Here is a 20475-nt window from a genome sequence, read left to right on the forward strand (position 1 = left end):
GTTCAAGCAAAATTGCATCGGCTGATTGGTTCAAGCAAAATAGTATCGGCTGCTTATAGAATATATCGGATATTAATTTCGAAGCACGAAATATTCATACTTCGAAATTAGGGGGGCCTATGTGTTGACAACAAAAGCTTGCTGGTTACTGCACCAAGTTTTGGTGTCAACATACTTGATCTTTTGTTTCTACTGCCGGCGAATTTATCGGCTCAGAGTGGGATCAAGGCATCAAGCCGATTGGGTTCTTTATATTTCAAGAGGAGTCGATGTGGCTTTGAATATTGCAATCAGACGTCACTAGCTCTAAAGGCAAGCATCGGACTTCTATAATTAGTTTCGGAAAATGAAGTCTTCATACTCCGAAACTGGGGGGCTGTGCTGACACCGAATTATCAGACTTCTATAGTTAGTTTCGGAACATGAAGCCTTCATACTCCGAAACTGGGGGGCCTGTGTTGAGACCGAATTTTGGAAATATGCTCTGAAAGGAAGGAATCGGCCGATGATGCAAAAATGATGAAATCTCTCCTAAATAAGGCTATTTGCAAGCTGGCCGCAGAAATCAGGAATGCGTGTGCTTGAAGAAAGAGAAAGCAAGAAAGCTAGAAGATTAAAAGAAGAAAATCAACTCACGTACGGAATGTTGAATAAAATATTTTTGGTGTCAACAGTTACTCATGCCGAATTTGCAAAACTGAGAAGGATTACTCATCTAGAAAGACTATTCACACCCACATATACAGTTCAGGATTCATGCCTAACTATTTTATTCAGATCAAGCACGGGGAAAGAGGAGTTATGATGGAAGATGATGATGATGAAGAAGAAGATGGTAACTGCATTCCTGACTGGACTCAAGGAGGTGCCTTTACAGTTGCTACAATGGGCAAGGCTGAAGAAGAGATGGTTGCAGAAGAAGGTCCTACCGATGATCTAGGTTAGGTGTTGCGAGATGCAAAGGAAGACTGCGAGAATATGAAGGAGTCAAAGAAGTTTGAGCGTATGTTAGATGATCATAGAAATTGTTGTAGATGTGTACTTATTTTTATCCAATTATGATTGATTTTTAATTAGTAATTACTCTATATATTTTTTCATCCATATTCACACTTTTTTATTTTGTATCGCACCTACATACATTGTGTTTAGTATAATAATTAATATTTTTCATCACTTTCTCACATATATGTATAAATGGTCTACATGGTGACACCCATCATGAGTATATACCTTAAATTAGTATTTCTGTATTATCAATGACAAAATTAGGTAGTCTAGAATCCTATATTAGTATTTTTGGACATTTATGTATGATGCACATGATGATATTAACATAATTAGATCAAAATTTAGCTGTTTACTTTAGGTTATTTTTAATAACGACATACGTGGGTAACTTAGATATAAATTTAGAATAACATTTTAAGTTATGCTTTATAATGATATGGATGAGTGAATTGGATGAAGATTGTGGAGTTACTTTAGATTATTTTTTATAATGGTAGAGCTCGATAATTTAGATATAGATTTAGTCTTTATTTTAGAATATTTTCATAATGACAGTGGTAGGTAACATTTTAGAAAATGTAATAGACCAATTACTATGATTATTAGAGTTTACATGATTGATGTTTGATGTTTCTGATTTTTGTAAAAATTTCTAGGATTTGTCTTTTTTTTTCTAGTATGTCTCATGAGAACTAGTGCAGACACTCCAATAGAAAAAAATGAGACCACATTGCTATGAAACTATTACCTTGACGTACCTCTCATTTGTTAAGTATTCGAACACAATACTTATACAGATATATACATCTTATCTTCATCCAACTGCGACAGATTTTATTAGTAATTATTCTATAACATTTTCATCCACATTTATAATCTTTAAATTTTCACTAGGTATGCACTTGATTTTGTTTAATATACTCTAAGTTTGAGCTATAATTTCAACATAGCAATCTATGTTCTCATCACTTCCTCTATATCTTTATAAATAGTGACACGCATCATGTGTATATACCTTAATTATTATATCATATACCAATAGTGTAAGAAACAAACAATTTAGAATAACATATTCATATATATTTTAATTAAGGTGTTTTGGATTTAAATTTAGGGTTACCTCATATTATTTTTAATAATAGCATATGTGGATAATATATATGCAAACTTAAGTGGTTAATTTAAGTTACTTTTTAAGTATTAGTGGTGGGCAATTTAGTTGCAAATTTAGGGTTTATATGAAATTATTTTTATAATGGTAGAAGTGGATAATTTTGATGAAGATTAGGGGATTAATTTAGTTTATTTATATATGCCATGCATAGGTGGGTAATTTAGACATAGAATTAGGGGGTTACTTTAGGCTATTTTCATAATGGTATAGGTGGGTAATTTTTTAAAAAACATAATAGATCCAATGGCTATGATGATTTGAGTCCATCGATTGATGGCAAGATGTTTTGTTTTTTTAGAATTTCTCTATTTTTCTAGAGTGTCCACCTAGGATTCTAGGTGAATTCGCGTGAAGACAAGAAGCCTCCGATTAGTAATTTCTTGCAAACAAGATAACAATTCTATTTTTAACCAGCTCCTAGTACTATTGCACCATTTCAAACAAAACAATTATTCTCACATTACTTGGTTTAAAATGGCAGGTGCACACCCGTGCAAATTAATTATTCATACACACTACAGCCACGACCAATTCAAGTTCAACAAACTCTGGCGACCGACGGCGAAACGAATGGCTTTAGCCGCTCCCGCCGAATAGCGCCTTGAGCTTCTTGACCTCCAATTCATCCAGGACGGTGAGCTTGCTAACGATGTCCGAGGGCAGGTTGTTGGCGAAGAGCGCGAAGTCCAGGATCATGAGTCCGGGGTTGGCGCTGCTGTACGAGGAGAGCGCCACCGCCGTGTCGTTGCCGAGGTTGTACTGGAAGTGCAGCAGGCCCTGCGGGAACACCATGAGGTCTCCCTTGTACAGCGTCTTGGTGTACACCTGGTTGGTCAGGGAGGTGATGAAGCCGGCGGCCATGGCGCCCTCGATGACGTAGAGGAGCTCGGTGCCGCCCGGGTGCGAGTGCAGCGGCACGACGCCGCCCGGGGCGAAGTCGACGCGCGCGGCGGAGATGCCGAGCCCGTTCACGCCGGGGAACCGGGTGACGAAGGCCGAGGACAGGCCAATGTTGAAGGGGTTGATGGTCGGGCCGGTGGTGCCCAGGCCGCGGTAGTAGAAGTCGTCGGCGGTGACGGCGGTCTGGGGCTTGCACGGGTAGCCCGCCGGCGTGTCGCCGCGGGGCAGGTCGGCGACGCAGAAGTCCTGGTTCAGGGCGAGGGAGGAGAAGGGCAGCAAAGAGAGGAAGGGTGTGACGACGAGGAGCAGGACCACGGCCTTGGCCATCGTCACCGGGCGAGCTTGCCACGCGTACCTTGTGTAGCTACAAGTTGGAGAACTAGCTCAAGGTACCTGTATGTGTGACCCTAGTAGTATAGTGTTTGGTTTTGGTATATATATAAGAGAAGTGTCGGCTGGATGTGGTGTTGACTAATTATGAGGTTCCTCGACGCGGGGGGACTGGTCAAGGTCGATGCCTGCGTATGAGACTCGTGGATTATAGTAAAAAAAATTGAATGTGTGGCGTGTGGAATAGCAGCGTGATTTGCAGATAGAAAGAGTAGACTTTGCAAGTGCTGCTTGGGAAAGTTTACTTGTGGTTCAAGCAGAAAACAAGTTGTTTCCATCTAGTATACTTTACTAGAGTAATTAATTATTAGTAGAAAATATGAGCACTCGTGCCAAGTTGAGGACTCGAAACCAGATGGACATGTTATACCATAAGAAATCTTACCAGCTGAGCAGCAACATTGAAATGTTACCTTGGCAGAGACAAAACCAATTTTCAGCACCGGCTGATGAACCTTAGGTCCTATTTGTTTGGGATTATAATCTACCTAGATTATATAAGTTGGATTATGGGCCATGGGTACTATGGTAAAATATCACTTTGGGACCACATATAATCTGAAATAAGCTACCTAAGGCTAGCTTATTTCAGATTATTTGTGGTCCCCTAGTGATCCCATGATGATCTTTTACTTTTCTACCATTGGATCATAATCCAGCTTATATAATTTAGGAGGAAACAGGTCCTTAATAGTGTTATCTAATTAAACTTGTCTGATTTGCTAACAAAATCACATTAAACCGTACCAGTCCCGGAAGCTAAAGCTGGTTGAACCATTAAAAGCAAGCATTCTCACTGAAACCCATTGCTCATCATAATTGAAATTAAAAAATGTCTGTACAATCTATATATCAAATTGAAGGGATTCAAACATGACCTCAGATAATTGCAATTCATATGGGGACAGTCTGAACAACAGAAGCGTGCATTCAAAATTCAAAAGGGGAGAGAGAGAGAGAGAGAGAGAGAGAGAGAGAGAGAGTTGTCAGCGATATTGTTGCTTGTGGGGTACTTATTGTCTATTTACTCCATTTTTTTCCTGTTTTACATAGTTTGTCAAAATTCCATTCAATCTAGCATATGACAATCTATCTTTTAATTTGTTGCTTATGCCACGTAAACAACTATTTTGCATCGTCACAGATGACTGTAAATTTAATTTCTGTGGATCACCACTGTACTAAACAGCATTTCATCTAAACACATGTGCCGAGAAGACATTTTTTTTATATATCAAATTGCTTCCGCGCCGAGAACCGAGGATTGTGTGGGTTGTAAGAGATTCGTCAAAAAGAAGAAACATATTGAAGTATCTCAAATGATACGTGACGTTACAATTTCTGAGAATTAAGCAAGCACATGTGCCCACGCGCGTACAAATTATTCTAACACCACAACCACGACCAATTCAAAGCTCAACAACCCTGCCATGCCAAAAGACCGATGGAGATCGATAAGTGGTTCATTAGCCGCTCCCGCCGAACACAGTGCCTTGAGCTTCCTGACCTGCGACTCGTCCAGCACGGTGAATCGGTGACCTTGCTGACAAAACCTCCGACGACACGCAGCCAGACGGCGAGGTCGGCGATGCAGAACAGCAGAAGTCCTGGTTCTGGGCGAGGGAGGAGAAGGGCAGCAGGGAGAGGAGCAGGAGCGCGGCCTTGGCCATGTCCACGTGTGCCCTGTACCGACCCGCGAATGAAGCTAGCTGCTTGCTAAACATTACAGTTTTTTAGTTTTTAAGTGATCCACTAATGAAGACAACTAATAAAAGGGAGATTAAAATGCTTACTAAACATTTTTAAACTGCTTGATGGACAGTATTTAATTGCCTAATGAAGTATATAACTTTGCCTAATCTAGAAGCCTACTAAAGTATATTGTTTTGCTTAATTCATTAGCATATTATTGCCTAATGAGTTACATTATTTTGCCTAATTTACAATTATGATATGAACATCAACGATCTATCGGCGGTGAGAGAAACAAAAGCAAACTACTGCTACCTGAAAGGGAAGACAACAACGGCTATTCCTTGCTAGGGCTTCCCTGACGCTGCTTTCCTCCGCGTTCAAATATTCTGAGCAAGGGCAGAACAAAAGTGCAGGATGTAAAAAAGTACTAGAAAAATAGTAAAGGATAACAAATAAATTGCTTAATTCAAAATGAAAATGTTAAATGACAACAGATAAATTGCTCAAGTGAAACTAAACACATGGTAAAGGATAACAAATAAATTTCTTATTTGTATCTGATAAAATGCTAGACCATATAAACTGTACGTATGCAGCTATGCAGAAAAAATGAACTGAAACTACTGGTAGTAGACTAGTAGTAGCACACGTTTTATAGCCTTACTCATGAAAAATTTACAAGATCAATATGAATTAGACAAAAGCCTATCTGAAACTCACAGTTGCCTTGTTATCTGCTTGCAAACCCTTTTCTGTAGTGTTCAAAGGCATGTATCTTAACACTCAGAAGGCACTACCACACACCACCTGTCTTTAACTCTAAAAATAACAGCAAGCTTCCTAAATCTAAAATCATGAACACAAAAGCGTTCACAAAATAATGTAGTCATTGCTAAAAACAAAAGGCATCTCTGTAGTGATATTATTCACTACAAGAAACTCATATGAATGTACACGTTGAAAAAAGACAATACAAATCTAGGCAATTTGTTGTAGGTAGAAATGGTGGTGAGTACATTAGAGATAGAAGCCATGATGCTTTTATTGGTCCCAGCTAAATTTATTCATGCCATTTTCATAAGGTCTAAATCAGAGAACATATAAAAACAATTTTGGCATAGATTTCTCCCCTGTGTAAATCGATTTGGCAAGCACTCTATGAGCTACTGGAAATTTTTGAATTCATGCAAGCAAACTAGTTAATTGTGCCAGTCGGCCAAACAAGTGGGTGAATTGTAATGGAAAACTCACACGAAAGAAAAAGCTAATTATTCCACTTTATATGAGGGATGAGCACGATCAACAAGAAGCAAAGGAACTATTTAACTCGAACAGGACTGACCATGAGGAAGCAGACGTCCACGTCGTCAGCCTCGAGCAGCACCTGGTTAACACGCTTCTCCACCATCTCCTAGTCGGCCACCTTGCCATGCAGCTTCTCCTGGATGCAACATAGGAGCAAGCGACGGTGCATGTGAGCAACACATGGAACAAGCCACACAGGCATGTGGTCGAACAGGTTGTGGGTGGACAAGAGAAGAGGGCCGTACCAGGTTGCTGAGCGCCGCCGAGTCTAGGCCATGGCAATGGGAGAGGAGGGAGGTGTAGGCCTCCATGTAGATCTTGGAGCAGCTGCGCACAGCCTCTTCACCGGCCATCCGGCCAAAAAATCCAAGAACCCTAACCCCCGGTCTCAAATCCCAGAACCATAATGCAGCCATGCCTCATTACGAGAGAAAGGCGGGGGAGGGGGGATGGGGAGGGGGAGAAGGAGAACCGAAGTCGTCGCCGGCCGTTGTTGGGCACCGGAGCTCAATGAACGAATCGGAGGAGGGCTGGAAGAGAGAGGAGCTATGGTAAGTGGAGACTGGGCTGGGAGACAGCGAGTGAGCGGTACCATCCTTACATTGACCGTCCTTACGAATACGCTTACACATATTTATCATTCCTCTACAAATGAAACAATACATTTGTCATTTTCGCTAACGTGGCATGCCAACTCACCCGTGCCAGCATGATTCTGGCTGGAAAAAAAATCAAAACGCTCCTGCCTTTCTCCTGTTTCTCTCTCCTATTCCTGCGTGCTCCGAGCTCCTGCTTGCTTGGCCCCGCATCCTTCGCCCCGCCGCCCTGTGCACCGCCGCCGCCAACCGCCCCTCCAGTGCTCCACGCCGCCCCTGCCGCGCCTCCAGTGCTCCGCGTCGCCGCACCGCTCTCCACCCCGCGAGCCAAGCTACGCCCTGCCACCACCGCCCTAGCCCAAATCCCCCGCCGGCCCCGTCCCCATCCGCCCGCCCTCCCTCCTGCCGGCCCTCACGGGGGATTTGGGCGCCGGCCACGGGGATGAGCGGCGGCGACCGGCCCCGGCTAATGCTGGCCGACCCTCGGCGAGCGTCGTTGGGGGGCAGCAGCTCATGGTCGCAAGAGTGTCCGAAGGTTGAAGATGACCCAAGACGTGGGTACCAGACATCAGTGGTGGAGAGAGGAAAGAGATAGCTAATAGGGATAAGGTAGGGGTGTTTTGGTCTTTTCCCGTCCTGATCCATGCTGACACGGGTGAGTTGGCGCGCCACGTCAGCAAAAATGGCAAATGTGTTGCTTTATTTGTAGAGGGATGGCAAATATGTACGCGTATTTGTAACGATGGCAAATGGAGAGGTGACGTCCGTAAAGCTCGTAAAGAGAAAGATGCAGGATAAGGTTGCGTGCGACAACACCCGTGAGCCTCCGATTAATACAGAGCCGGCTGTCATAGAGAACAAAAATACAGCCGGGCGTAGTGAAGTCATTACCATTTTATTTTTATGTGGTTCTGGAAACTGGATGACTCTGAAGTCTGAACTGCAGCTTGTGTGCATCTCAAGATATCATTCCTTGGGGGTATTGCTCCCCCTTGCTTTCCAAACTAAATCCTAAAAGTCACAGAAGTGCATTATCTTTGCAAACAGAGGACAGGAAGAGGTAGTAGTTGGCGTGGCAATCTCCCTTGAAAAGTATGTTTATTTCCTTGGTTTTGTCAAATGTGTTGGCCCTATCATGCTGACAGAAACTTGGCGGCTAACTGAAACGACGTCGGTTCAGCAAGTCAAGTTGACTAATATTTTAGCAGGAGACTGTAAATTATTAGGTTTGCTCCTTCCGAACAAGAAAAATACAGGAGTTGCATGTTTGGAGTACGGTGGTTTATAGTTGAGGGAAGTCATCTAAGCCACACTACACACAGTAAGTCGTCTCACATGGCTTAAAAAATCTTATCTTAATATAAGTAATCGGTACTCGTAGCCTAAGAGGGGCAGGGTGAATTAGGCAATTTAAAATCTTAATCTATAGCTTCCGCTACTTTTGTATCAAATGATCATGCTATCAGGATGTGCAACTATGATTGATCTAGTGTGAAACGCTCATCCAAAATAAGTTTTGCAACCTAGAGCCAATCCTAACAAGATACTACACTAAGAAAGTAAAGACACATAAGTTGCAAGTATGAAATATGAAAACGTAAAGGAGGGGATGAGGAGAAACAAACTCTGTCGGTGTTTAGACCCGGCAACCTACCAAGGAGGTGCCTAAGGTAGTGTTTTGGTTAGTGGGGCTCATCGAGATCAGGAACTCGAAGGTAAACGCAGACACACGATATAGATAGGTTCGGACCGCTAGATTGTGTAATACCCTACGTCATGTGTTAGTTGGATTGAATTGCTTTGGAGGAGGTCCCTGCCTCACCTTATATTGTCGGGGGAAGGGTTACAGGTCGGTTGGTTACAAGAAAACTAGTCGGATTCGACCAGACGAGTTCTACTCCAGAGTACTTTTCCTAATCCTCGACTAGTTCTTATCTTGCCACGTAGACTATGCCATCCTGCGTCATAGTCTCCATGTCAAATTCGTCTCGGTGTCCAGCCCTATATTTAGGACTGTCCAAACTTTCTGGTGGGCTCATAGATGTATATTCGACAAACTCTTGAGCCGATGATTTATCTCGTGGTATCGGTAGGTACTAAGCCACCACTAGTCCATGTTGTTGAAGCACTCACATAAGAGTATTACTTCCCGGTCACCAAGTCTCTCCCGGGACACCCCTTGACTTGCCACAAAGGCTTGGACACTAAGGCTCACGCCAAGTTTCCCGGTCACCTTGATGCAGTCTCCACTAAGAAACTTCTCCACTAAGGAAGGGGGTCTCCACGTCCCCGCACACGGTCGTCGATGCTGCTCCACACCAAGCCAGAGGGTCGAAGACTTGCCGGCAAGCCACCAAGGCTCCAAGGTGCCGGCACACCTAGTACAACTATGGTTCACTCCTTGAACCAATCACAAGGTAGGCAGACCTTGCATTCTCTCTTCTCTAGGCCTATCCTAGCACTAATCACTCTTCTAAGCTTGTGCTAAACCTTTGAATAATCACTTATGCACTTTAGGTGGCTTGGATGTGTTCTTGATGAGTCTTGATCTCCAATGGACCTCTGCACACTCCAGCACCTTCAAATGGACGAGTGGAGGGGGTATAAATAGCCCAAGGACTCAAAGAGCCGTTGCTCTAACGGCTAGTTAAAGTATACCATCGGATGTTCCGATGGTCTATTTTGGCATGCATCGAAACATCAAGTGCAACTAGCCATTGGTTCCTCCATGCCCAACTTCTTCACTGACACATCCAAAATTCGTTCAATGGTTCCTCCAATGGTACTATCGGAACATTCGATGCTGAAAGCTTCTTGGACAAAACCTCTCTGAAACTTCTCACAAAGTAAATATGTTTCGTCTGATGCCTCCAACTTCTAACCATCGGATCATCAGGTGCACTAGGGTTGTCTTCATCTTCTCTGTGAATTGCTCCAACGCATGTAGAATACAGGCGGTTGGATCATCCGGTGCACTTGAACTTTTTCCATGATTTTCCCATCGTACCAATTGCTCTGATGGTTAGTCCTTCCGATGCTTGAGCTTCTTCTGCGGCGTAAAAATTCATCGGATGCTTGCTCCGACGGTTCATCCATTGCCCATCAAATATTCCGGTGAATACCATTTTCTCGATTTTCACGTCTCGTCATTTGGATGCTCTAAAATTATTCCATCTCTAAATATTTTACTATGACTTGGATACCATCCGTGAGATCTATAAAACATACAAGGCTACGCATGGCAAGCATGTTAGTCCTAATGCCTATATTAGCACTCAATCACCAAATCATAATTAATGGCCAAAAACGTGGGTCACGTTCTTACAATTATGTCTTTACCTTAGACCCCAACTATATTTTATAAGTACTTCAAATCAGCATAGGTTTTAGGGATCCTTTAGCACAAGGAGACCCGGAGGGGATAAGCATCTAGGTCATTCTTGGAATCTTGGCCATAAACCGTCGGATAGACTTTCTGGTGGCGCATGCATGATAACTATTGTTTGTGTATATGTATTTTATTTAATACTATTGCTCAAACAACCAGTGTCTTAATTGGTTAAATGTTGTTGTCCTAAACGATAGTTCTTTGTAAATCGAGAGAGCACATCAGTACATGCATGTTATATAAATTTGAATAGCATGGACATAAGGTTTCTTTTGCCAACCACGTTTTTCACACTGGGTTATTATATGAGGGGACATAAACATTTCAAGAAAAAAATTATAGTAAAATAGATTAATAAGCGAATATCTACATAGGTATAAATCTGTCGTTGTCAAGATTAGCGGGTCAAGGCTTAGACTAGTAAATTTCTTTTATGCGCGTAAGGCTTCGGATGGTGGTGTGGGAGACACGGGATTTAGACTGGTTCGGGCAAGAGAACGCCATACGTCCAGTATCGGGAGCTGCTCGTGTTGCCCACGCGGGGTTCTGTAGTAGGGGTTACAGGAGTGCGAGAGAGGGAACCGGTCCCAAGTCTCTTGGATGTGCCCTGACGCTCTAGCAGGGTGCGCTCGTGCGTTCTGTTGTCTAGGGAGCGTTATGGTGTCTTGAGTTGTGCGTTTAGCCTCTCCTTGTCTCAGGTCCCCGATTCCTCTTTTATAGCGTAAGGAGGCTACCGGAGTTACATGTGAGACCGAGCGTGGGGAGCGGTAAAAGGATAAACATGGCTAGGTAAAAAGAACAATGCGAGGGGGGGAGCAAGTTCCCAGGTCACCGGCGTCCTCGCCGGCCTTCGGCTTCTACCGGCGCGTTTGCCGGAAGAGGGTGGCGGCCGCTACATCCTGTCGATGGCTTCCTCGGAGACTGTAGCCGTCGGACGTGATGATGGCATTTTGTCGTGACCCCCGTGCCCGTTTGGGGAGGCGGCGGATCTTGCCATCCTGCTCACGGCCCGAGGAGAGCGGACGTCGCATCTCTGCCGCCGGACGCGCGGGGCACAAGAGCGGGCGAGGCTTCCTCCTGCTCTGGGCGGTACAGATCATGAGTGCCCTATGGCCAATCGGAGAAGGTCGCAACTACTGTAGCAAGTAATGTGCGGCCGCGCATGGGTACTTGCGACGGGTTGCGTGGGGGCATGGATATCCTTCCCTCTGACAGCTTTGTGACGCATTTATGGTGGAATCGACAGGGGGACCCACAAGATCTGCGCCCGAGGCGGATACTTGTCCGGTGGGTCCGGATCAGCCCGACCTCCTATGCTTGGGGTCGGGCGAAGCGGAGGCCTGCGGCGGGGGGTCGGACCCTCCCGATCCTGGACCTGCGGTCGGGCGAGGCGGAGCTTGGTCTCACGGGGGTCGGGGATGCCTGACCCCAGGATACCGGGTCGGGCGAGGCGGAGCGCGATTCTCGTCCCCCGTGTTGGGCCGCCGGCAGTCGTTATCCCCTTAGGCGGGCCTGGACCTTCGCGTTTTTGTTGTTTCCATGGGCTTCGAAGGGTCGTTAATATTTTCCCCCGACAACATCTATACCTAATATTAAAGCAAGTAATGCTCCTGCCAATTTTTTCCATCCATCATGGTAATTTTGCAAAAAAATCTCTCAAGTTTTTGGTATTCAACCCACAATCCAAATTTTGAAGAGAGGGGAGCTCGGGTGGAAAAAGGAGGGAAGGGCGGGAGTTAAGGCGAAAAAGCTTCTCCTTTACTCCGTATCTCTCCCTCTCGTCCCTCCGCTCGCTCCCTCTCCTTCCCTCTCCGCATCGCCCACACCCCAACCTAGCCGCCGCCCCCAGATCCACCTATCCGTGCGCGGACCCGTACCCCTGACTCACTCGACGCGCCTCTCTCCCTCGTTGCCTGCTCCCTCGCCATCTCCCCCGACGGCTCCATCTCTGCCAAGCTTTCCTCCCCCGACGGCACGCGTTACTATAGGCTGCGGAGCTTCAGGAGTCCGAGGGCAACCACTAGAAGACCTGGATGCCCAGCTAAAGCAGCGTCACCATCCCGCCGCGGCACCCCCTCCTCGCCTCCTCCTTGCCTTGTCGCCGCCCAACCCCGTCGCCCCGGGTCCTCGCCTCGTCGCTGCCCGACCCCATCGCCCCGGGTCCCCGCGCCGCCCCCCCGTCGCTGGCAACCACGGCCCACCCCCCTTCGTTGGTGTCCTCGGCCTACCCCCCATCACTGGCGTCCCCGGCCGCCCGCACCGCCCGCCTCGGCTGGAGGAGAGGGAGGACCCAACTTTCTTTTTCCATGTGTAGATTACCACATTCAATATTTCATTAGTTGTTCATGGAACAATTGCTGAGAACATGAACTTTATGGAGGTAATTAAGTTTTACTTTTATTAATGTGTATCATTTCTCTTTTGAACATAAAAATGATACAACATTGATAACTCATCGTTGTTCATTCATTTATCAGGATTATTCAAATCCATATGTTGTTCCAATAGCTACGGGCATTTAGCGTAGGCTGGAGAGTCCTTTGGATATCACTACAAGTACTATTATCAGGAGGATTGTTGCTAATCATGAAGCTTACCGGGTAGCTAACGTGATCTTTTATATGCAGTATGCAACATGTGGTTTGATTTTGTATTCTTCATATCAGTGATGTGCATATGGGAGCTATTGTGTACTGATACTGTGCTGATGCATTTTTGCTTGAGTAAAGCGTCTTGCATGTGTACATTAAATTCTCGCTGTTTCCCTGGGATCAATATTTCTCTCTTGTACTATGCTTGGCAACATGTTCTTTGATGCTGGGTTTGTGTGGTTTTTTATTTATTCCGGTCCATCAATCTGGTGCGGTTTGTATTCATATTTGTTGTGCCCTCTTAATTCTTGCAGAAGCGGAACAAGAAGAAGGAAGCCAGTGAGAAGAAGTGCTACGAGAGTAAAAGCTTTGTCAATAGGAAGTGAGTCGTGAGTAGCAGAACTTTCATGAAAATTGTTGCCCGGGCCATTTTAGATCCCGACCTTCTTTGGCAAAGGCAACAGTTGGGTGATCCACAGCTTTACCCTTTCCTTTTCTTCAGCATTTTTGATGTTCTGCTGACATAGCTCAGGAAGCATTAGGTTCAGCATTGTTGAGTGACTAGCAGAGGTGATACTCTCAGCGAGGTTAGAGGTATTTCCATTGTTTTTCGTCATTGCCTCCGGCCTATTTCCTCCATGTACATGTGCCTTTTTCGGTTGTTATTACCAGCTGAATTACATTTGAGATCTGTAACCGTAGCAACGCACGAACATATTTGCTAGTTTACTTATAAAACACATGCACAAACAGTAAAAAAAGTTGCCGCAGCCACATATATAGCTTTACAAAATGACATCGAACCACAGAGCTAAACCGATCAGATGCACAGTTTTACTCTTTCGTCCTTAATAGTTATTACTACAAACTGCAAAGGTATCGGATACAATCTTGAATGAAAATGACAAGAACAAATGGTAACTTGAAAACGACGACGACTTTCACATGACGACTGCAGCAGGCATGCCTGCATGCAGACACGACACGACGACCAAGATCACGACCAATTGACGAGCGAGCTTGTCGAGAACAACTTAGCCGCTGCCGCCGAGCACGCTCTTGAGCTTCTTCACCGTCGCGTCGTCCAAGAAGGTGACCTTCTCCACGACGGCCGACGGGAGGTTGTTGGCGAAGAGCGCGAAGTCGGTGATCTGCAGGCCGGGGTTAGGGCTGCTAAAGGCAACGAGCGCCACCGCGGGGCCAGAGCCGGCGTTGTACTGGTAGTGGAGCAAGCCCTGGGGGAACACCATGATGTCGCCCGCGTTCAGCGTCTTGGTGTAGGGGGTGTTCGACCCGGAGCTGATGAAGCCGGCGGCGACGGTGCCCTGGGTGACGAAGAGGAGCTCGGAGCCGGCCGGGTGGGTGTGCAGCGGCACGACGCCGCCCACCTCCATGTCGAGCCTGGCCGCGGAGATGCCGAGGCCGTTGACGCCCGGGAACTGGCCAACGAAGGCCGGGGTCACGGCGGCCTTGATGAGGGGGTTGATTTTGCCCATGCCAGCCAGGCCGTGGTAGTAGAAGTCATTAGCGCTGACGCTAGACTTGCACGGGTAGCCGGCCGGCGTGTCGCTGCAGGACAGGTCAGCGACGCAGAAGTCCTGCGTCAGCGCGAGGGAGGCGAAGGGCAGGAGGAGGAAGGAGAGGAGCACGGGGAGCAGCACCATCTTGGCCATGGCAACGGCTTACTACACAGCTAGCTCGAGATAGTTTGATGTGTGGATATGTGTTGCATCCAACGCTTGAAGCAAAGGCCTCTTTATAGATGAAGAGAGAAGGTACTGTGTACATGCACGTACAGATAACAACGTACGTTAACAGCAGTTAAAGTGGGTGAAATTTGGAGTAGGATGAGAGGCGTGAGGCTGGTGTTCACTTGCATGGCCCTGTTAGGGCTTGGAGGCGAGGAGCCAGTGGACAAGTGTTGACAGCTGTACGTGGTCCAGGAATGGGACCGGCCTTGATGAACAAAAGGTCTCGTCTTGATCTGCATTGTTAGATCGATCGGGATGGCCAAGGAACACGACAAGCCATGCACTTTTTTTACAATGATACGGACATGCAGGGCTCAACCAGTCGTGTACATCCGACTATTACATTACATGTCCATGGTTCCTTGGAACAATTGCAGCACAAAATGCACCCTAATTTTTTTTTTCTCAGGGTACATCCGACTATTACCGATATAATGCATCAAAGTAATAATGCTCATGGTCTCTATGACTCTTTTGGCAAGTAACACGGGTGCCAGATACCACGCATCAGCTAGGAGCCAAATGAGCTATCGTCCATGTAACACGTTACACGCCGCTTTGGTTTTGCTGGCTCGTTTGATCGATGTCATTCTGTACGTATGTTGTTTGGCATGCATGTGACTCTGCGAGAGCATGCCAACCAGCCACAGCTGATCCACACAGCACTACTTTGATGAGCAATAAAATCTGAATCGTTGAAGACAATGATGATAAAGAGGATCGTTAAGTTGTCTGTAATCAGGTCTTGGTTTGATTTTGAGGAAGCAGCTGGTACTAGTTATCTTAGATGCTGAAACTACGTACTCTCTGGTTGTTGGAGCATCTCTTTCCTCATCCACACCAAGATCTTGCGTTGATGGAACAGCTGAGGCTCATAAAAAATACTTCCATTTATGCATACTGATAGGACTGAATGCATATATGTTTTCAACTTTTCATGGATGGCAGCATGCGAAAATATCTAGTGAAAACCCACCATTTTATGTTTCCCAGATATGGGTCCTCAGGTTTTAGACCTCCGCATCGGATTGTGTACCAATGGTACCACAAGGGCCACCACCCATTTTTTTATGAATTAAAAGACCTTGCACCTTCGACCTATCAAAAATACCCTCCCCTACTTATCTCTCGTCGTATTTACTCTCTCCACATTAGCAAATTATGGCTGGTTTTTCAAGACATTGTCTATCTCACTTGATGGGGAAGTGAGATATGGGTGCACATCAGCTGGTTGGCACCATGGACTTTCTAAAGTTTTTCTTCTTTTTTTTAGACATATTGCATCACCGAATCGGTTGAGGAGCTCAGCTGAGTTGCAATGTCTTCCTTTTGGGGAGTTGATGAAGAGAGCCGTGAGATTCTTATGCCGCTAGGTCCAAGAGTCACTGAAGCCCATGGATCGACAGCTTCCACGGCGCTTTTTGCATCCACGTCCAAATCATGTCGCACTGGTGCACGCATGGCACGGATAGACGTCCGGGAATATCCTCTGGTTCGCGGGCACCGGCCGGGGCCGCGCGTCCGTGCTGAGCCCCCTCTTGCGCGTGCACGGCGACAGGGCGCGTCGCCGTCTGGTCCATCCAGACCCTCTCATGGGGCGCGCGGGTCGGCGACCGCGCCAGGACGCAAAGAGAGAGAGCGGCCGGGGTGGTGCCCCCACACGCGCGCGACGAGCCAGCAGCGCGGGACACGGCCGTGACAGGCAGCGGAAACCCCCAGGCGCGGCGGGGGCCCGTGCGCGCTCCGGCAGCAGCTAGCACTGCAGGTCTTTCGGCATGGGCGCGCTAGGATCCGAGGACGAGGAGGGAGCACCCACGGAGCAGTTGCCGATCGGCTACGGCAGACGAGTCGGAATGATAGCGATGCCCCCGCGCCCCCGCGACATGAGCACGGAGCAGAGTTGCACGCGCGTCGTCTTTGGATTCGCGGGAGCCACGCCGTGGGTACCATACTACCATCTGGGTGTCGCGTGCCCGGTGCCGCCGGGAGCGTTCGCTTGGAGTCACGGACGCACGGATCCGCTGTTCTGTTGGTGTCGATGACGGAGGAGTTTCACGCGCCTGGAACAGCAAAATCTCCGGTCTAGACTCACCGCAGTATCTGCTGCTTCACCACCCGGAAAACGGGAAAAGTTGTGTCACGAGGGCCAATGGCCCATGAAACGAATGGCCCAAGTTTCTGACTTTTCACTTCTGTCTGTGTTCTGCTATATGTTGCCGTGTTGTGTATGACTTGTTCATTAGGCAATTCGTACAACCCATCTTGCCCCGCAGACAAAAGGTCCATAGCCCGATGAACACAAGGCAAAATCTAAGTCAACATCGACCTTAATTATTCAACAGTGAGCAAAATCTATCTCCGCATTCATACAACCTACTAGTCCAGCGCTTTATACGAAAATGTTAAACTAGTATGATTAAAATATTACATTAGTATACTCAAAATGTTGAAATGGTGCGAACTTTCGAGTACTCGATTTGGCACTGATGCTCGCATTTTACTAAATTTATTCCAGGAGTTAACGGGCGCTATTCTTTCAGTGGTAAGCGACGTGCCCGTCGACAGCGAGACGCCACTGGTGATTTCGTCAATTTCGAGGATTTGTTGGCTCAGTCTTTCGAATGTGCTCATAGAGATAGGGTTGCATGCGTATTTTCGTAGGAACAAGTGTGTGTGTGTGAGCGTCAATGTCTGTGTGATTCGCAAAAAGAATTGTTGAAATGGCACTTATTCTTAATGTTGGTTTCTATATTTAAGAAAGAAAATATACTCATATTGGATCTTTTTTTTGCATTTCTAAACAATAAGTGGTTAAATGGAATCATAGTCTGAGAGGAAAATGCATGTCGAGTTTGATATTCAAGCTAATTAATTACCCACGCATCTCCTCTAATCGAATTATACCACATTTTGTCCATATGGCTGGTTGGTCCATAGAAGATGGATAGGAATTCCTGAGTGCCTGCCTTCGACAACGTTTTGAGCAAGACCGATGATGGGCTCTCATGCTTTGAGGCCGGTACGTTACTTTATGGGCTGTAAGGCTTGACACGTACACCCACCCACCATAATACAATGATGGGCTATGTTCGGACCAAAAACCATCTGCGTTGGCCTATAAACCTACAAACCTACAAGCTAGTTTTGGCCCGTAAACCTACAAGCTAGTTTTGGCCCATAAACCTACAAGCTAGTTTTGGCCCATAGCAATCACATGGGCCGATAGTGATTTTGTCGTCCTCACTCTTGTCACGTTCAACACCACTCACTCTCAACGCTACTCCGCATGCTGAAAGCTGTGCCCCGGCTTGAAAAACAGAGAGAGAGAGAGAGAGAGAGAGCAGTTGCATCCGTGCCCCGTGCCTCTGTGGAAAGAAGGAAATCTCAAAGCAAGCAGCCAGGTAAGCTCGCTTTCGCCCCTAACCCAAACAGCTAGCCAATCAACCTGGGGACTCGCGAGGAGTATCCGACTACTATACACTCCAAGCCCCATGCGATCCACGCTCAAGGGAAAAAAGCGAGCGAGCGAGCGACCATCCCCCAGCTCGTCCCACAGATAAAGCCGGCCGCTATCCTCCCGGACAGCCCGCCGCCGGGGAGCGTGCAGGCCCTTTTGCAAGATTCTGCCGTGCCCAACGGCGTTTTTTCGCTTGGGTATCGCATCGTATCTCGGAGAAATTAAAGCTACAGACGAGACCAAAACCCAAAGGGGCAGCCCGATTCTGCCCTGACCAATGGCAGCACCACCCCTTGTGTTGTTTACGTTATCTTTCGGAAAGCTAAAGTTACACACGTAGTACTTCGTGTAGTGTTTACAAAACACTACTGCTCTGTTTTATAGTACATTTGAATTTCAATTTGTTTTACAGTACATTTGAATTTCAATTTATTAATATAGTGTATGTACTACGAAATTAAAAGGTGAATATGTTCGCGACTAAAATTGGTAGCATTTCGATGCGTGCTTTGATTTGAGCCAAACACGAAGTTCCGTTTGAAATCCGGTTCAAGATGAGAATTCCTAGCACAAATGACTTCTTCTTTTTCAGGACACATCACCAGAATTTGACGTGTGGGCTGTGTTTCTTTTATTGATTCTTCACACAGAGGTTCCATGCATGCCAGCTCTTAAAGTTAGCTCCCTCTCCAAAAACAACAACGTCCATCACCTTTCGCTGATGCCTTGATGGGAAGCTCGCGTCGCGTGCATGCCATGCATGGGCGCAGAGGAGGGAGGCAGCGGGAACAGTAGAGCCAGCCAGCCGAGCTGCCCTGAGAGATCAGATCCTCCTCGTGAGCAGGGCAAAGGCACGAGTGCAGCCAGCAGCCAAGTGTTTGAGCCCATGCATGTCAACCTTTTGGGCACACTTCTTAACGTTAACAAAGGCGAAGTGTTAGTACTGCATTAGGTAGGATCTCCTTCACTGTTTAGCGTTGTTGGGAAGTGAAATCATGGGGCCATAATTGCACGGCACGCAACAGTGGCTCGTTCCTTTTGCAGCAATCCTGGCTACCCTCCTTTTAAGGAGAGGTTCTCTGTGGAGCTGGGAGTTGTTTACATCGATGATCTCTGTTGATCTATTCCCTCCCTTTCCTCTGCAGCTTGTCTCCACAACTTTATTTGCAGGGTATCTTCAGCAGTGTCTTGCATTGCTGCCTGTGGTCCATGTGCTACAGCATCTGAACCTCTCTTCAGCACCAAATCTACCAGTGTTCCTTTCATCTTCCATGGATCCTCAATAAAGCTTTCAGACAAATATTACTAGTTCTGTTAAAAAACAGAGAGACTAGCACTACTGTCTGCAGCATGAAGTGAATCATGTTGGTTTTGGGGGCATAACATTGAAAGATAGTTTAACGTAGTTCTTTTGTGTTGAGCTTTTCCCATTGATTCTTTCTTGGATATCCACATAAACTTTTTGGGTGCGTGTTGGAGAAACCATGCTGCACACACACCATGAAGTGCGCCGGGCTTTCGTCTGTGGGCGCACACCGAGTTCAAGTGTACTAGAACAGCTGGTGGTGCTTGAACTAATGGAGGAAGAATCAGATGCCCTAGTCATGAAAAGACTCCAGCCCTAATCGATCTTTTCGTTTCTTTTGCATATTCCAAGTGGGTGCTGAGTTGACAATTGACCTTGACCGTTTTGACCCAGGTTCATGACAAAATTGTGTTATGTGAGAGAGAAAAAAAGAGTGTGTGCCAATTGGTGGTGGCGGCCATGCATGACTGCATGAAAGGCAGCTCGGTTTACTATAGATGTCGCAAAAGGAGATGCTCTACGGGAAATGTCATGGCAGAAGAAGACAAGCAAAAGGCATTACCTGAACTCTTCTTTTTCGTAAGCAGATTTGCAGGGTAGGGTATACTCAGGAAGAACCACGTCAGTTTAATAAGGTAAGAAGTGTAGTGAGGTTAACCAACTTTCTCGGTGTGGACACCTCCCCACTTTCTCTTCAAATTTCATATTTCAGGAATAGAGACGCATATATTGTTCGATATCGGCACATTGTTTTATTCCCGATTAATTCTCGTATTAAGTTGCTGACGAATATGAACCACGTCAGTTTAATAAGGTAAGAAGTGAAGTGATGAGGTTAATTAAATAATGGTGTGTTTGGTTTGAGGAATCACCTTATCCTAGATGAGATTATCCATCACTAGTTGATCCTA

General features: G+C 46.2%; 2 protein-coding genes and 1 long non-coding RNA gene across 3 annotated transcripts; all 3 read right to left on the reverse strand.

Annotated features, from left to right (window-relative positions):
* Nucleotides 1-2606: 2606 nt before the first annotated feature.
* LOC101781800 (germin-like protein 8-14) lies at nucleotides 2607-3481 on the reverse strand. Its single transcript, XM_004973569.2, has one exon. It carries the CDS (start codon nucleotides 3410-3412, stop codon nucleotides 2762-2764), a length of 651 nt encoding a protein of 216 aa, XP_004973626.1. The 5' UTR covers nucleotides 3413-3481; the 3' UTR covers nucleotides 2607-2761.
* A 1277-nt stretch (nucleotides 3482-4758) lies between these two features.
* LOC101782200 lies at nucleotides 4759-7018 on the reverse strand. The gene is made up of 3 exons (XR_215421.3): nucleotides 6721-7018; nucleotides 6513-6611; nucleotides 4759-5556 (listed from the first exon to the last, which is right to left on the reverse strand). It is a non-coding gene; the product is annotated as an uncharacterized LOC101782200 (long non-coding RNA).
* Nucleotides 7019-13798: 6780 nt separating this feature from the next.
* On the reverse strand, nucleotides 13799-14797 carry LOC101782470 (germin-like protein 8-14). Its single transcript, XM_004973570.4, has one exon. It carries the CDS (start codon nucleotides 14721-14723, stop codon nucleotides 14085-14087), a length of 639 nt encoding a protein of 212 aa, XP_004973627.1. The 5' UTR covers nucleotides 14724-14797; the 3' UTR covers nucleotides 13799-14084.
* Between the last annotated feature and the right edge of the window lie 5678 nt (nucleotides 14798-20475).

This window comes from Setaria italica, chromosome VI, assembly GCF_000263155.2.
Source record: "Setaria italica strain Yugu1 chromosome VI, Setaria_italica_v2.0, whole genome shotgun sequence".
Lineage (NCBI taxonomy): Eukaryota > Viridiplantae > Streptophyta > Magnoliopsida > Poales > Poaceae > Setaria > Setaria italica.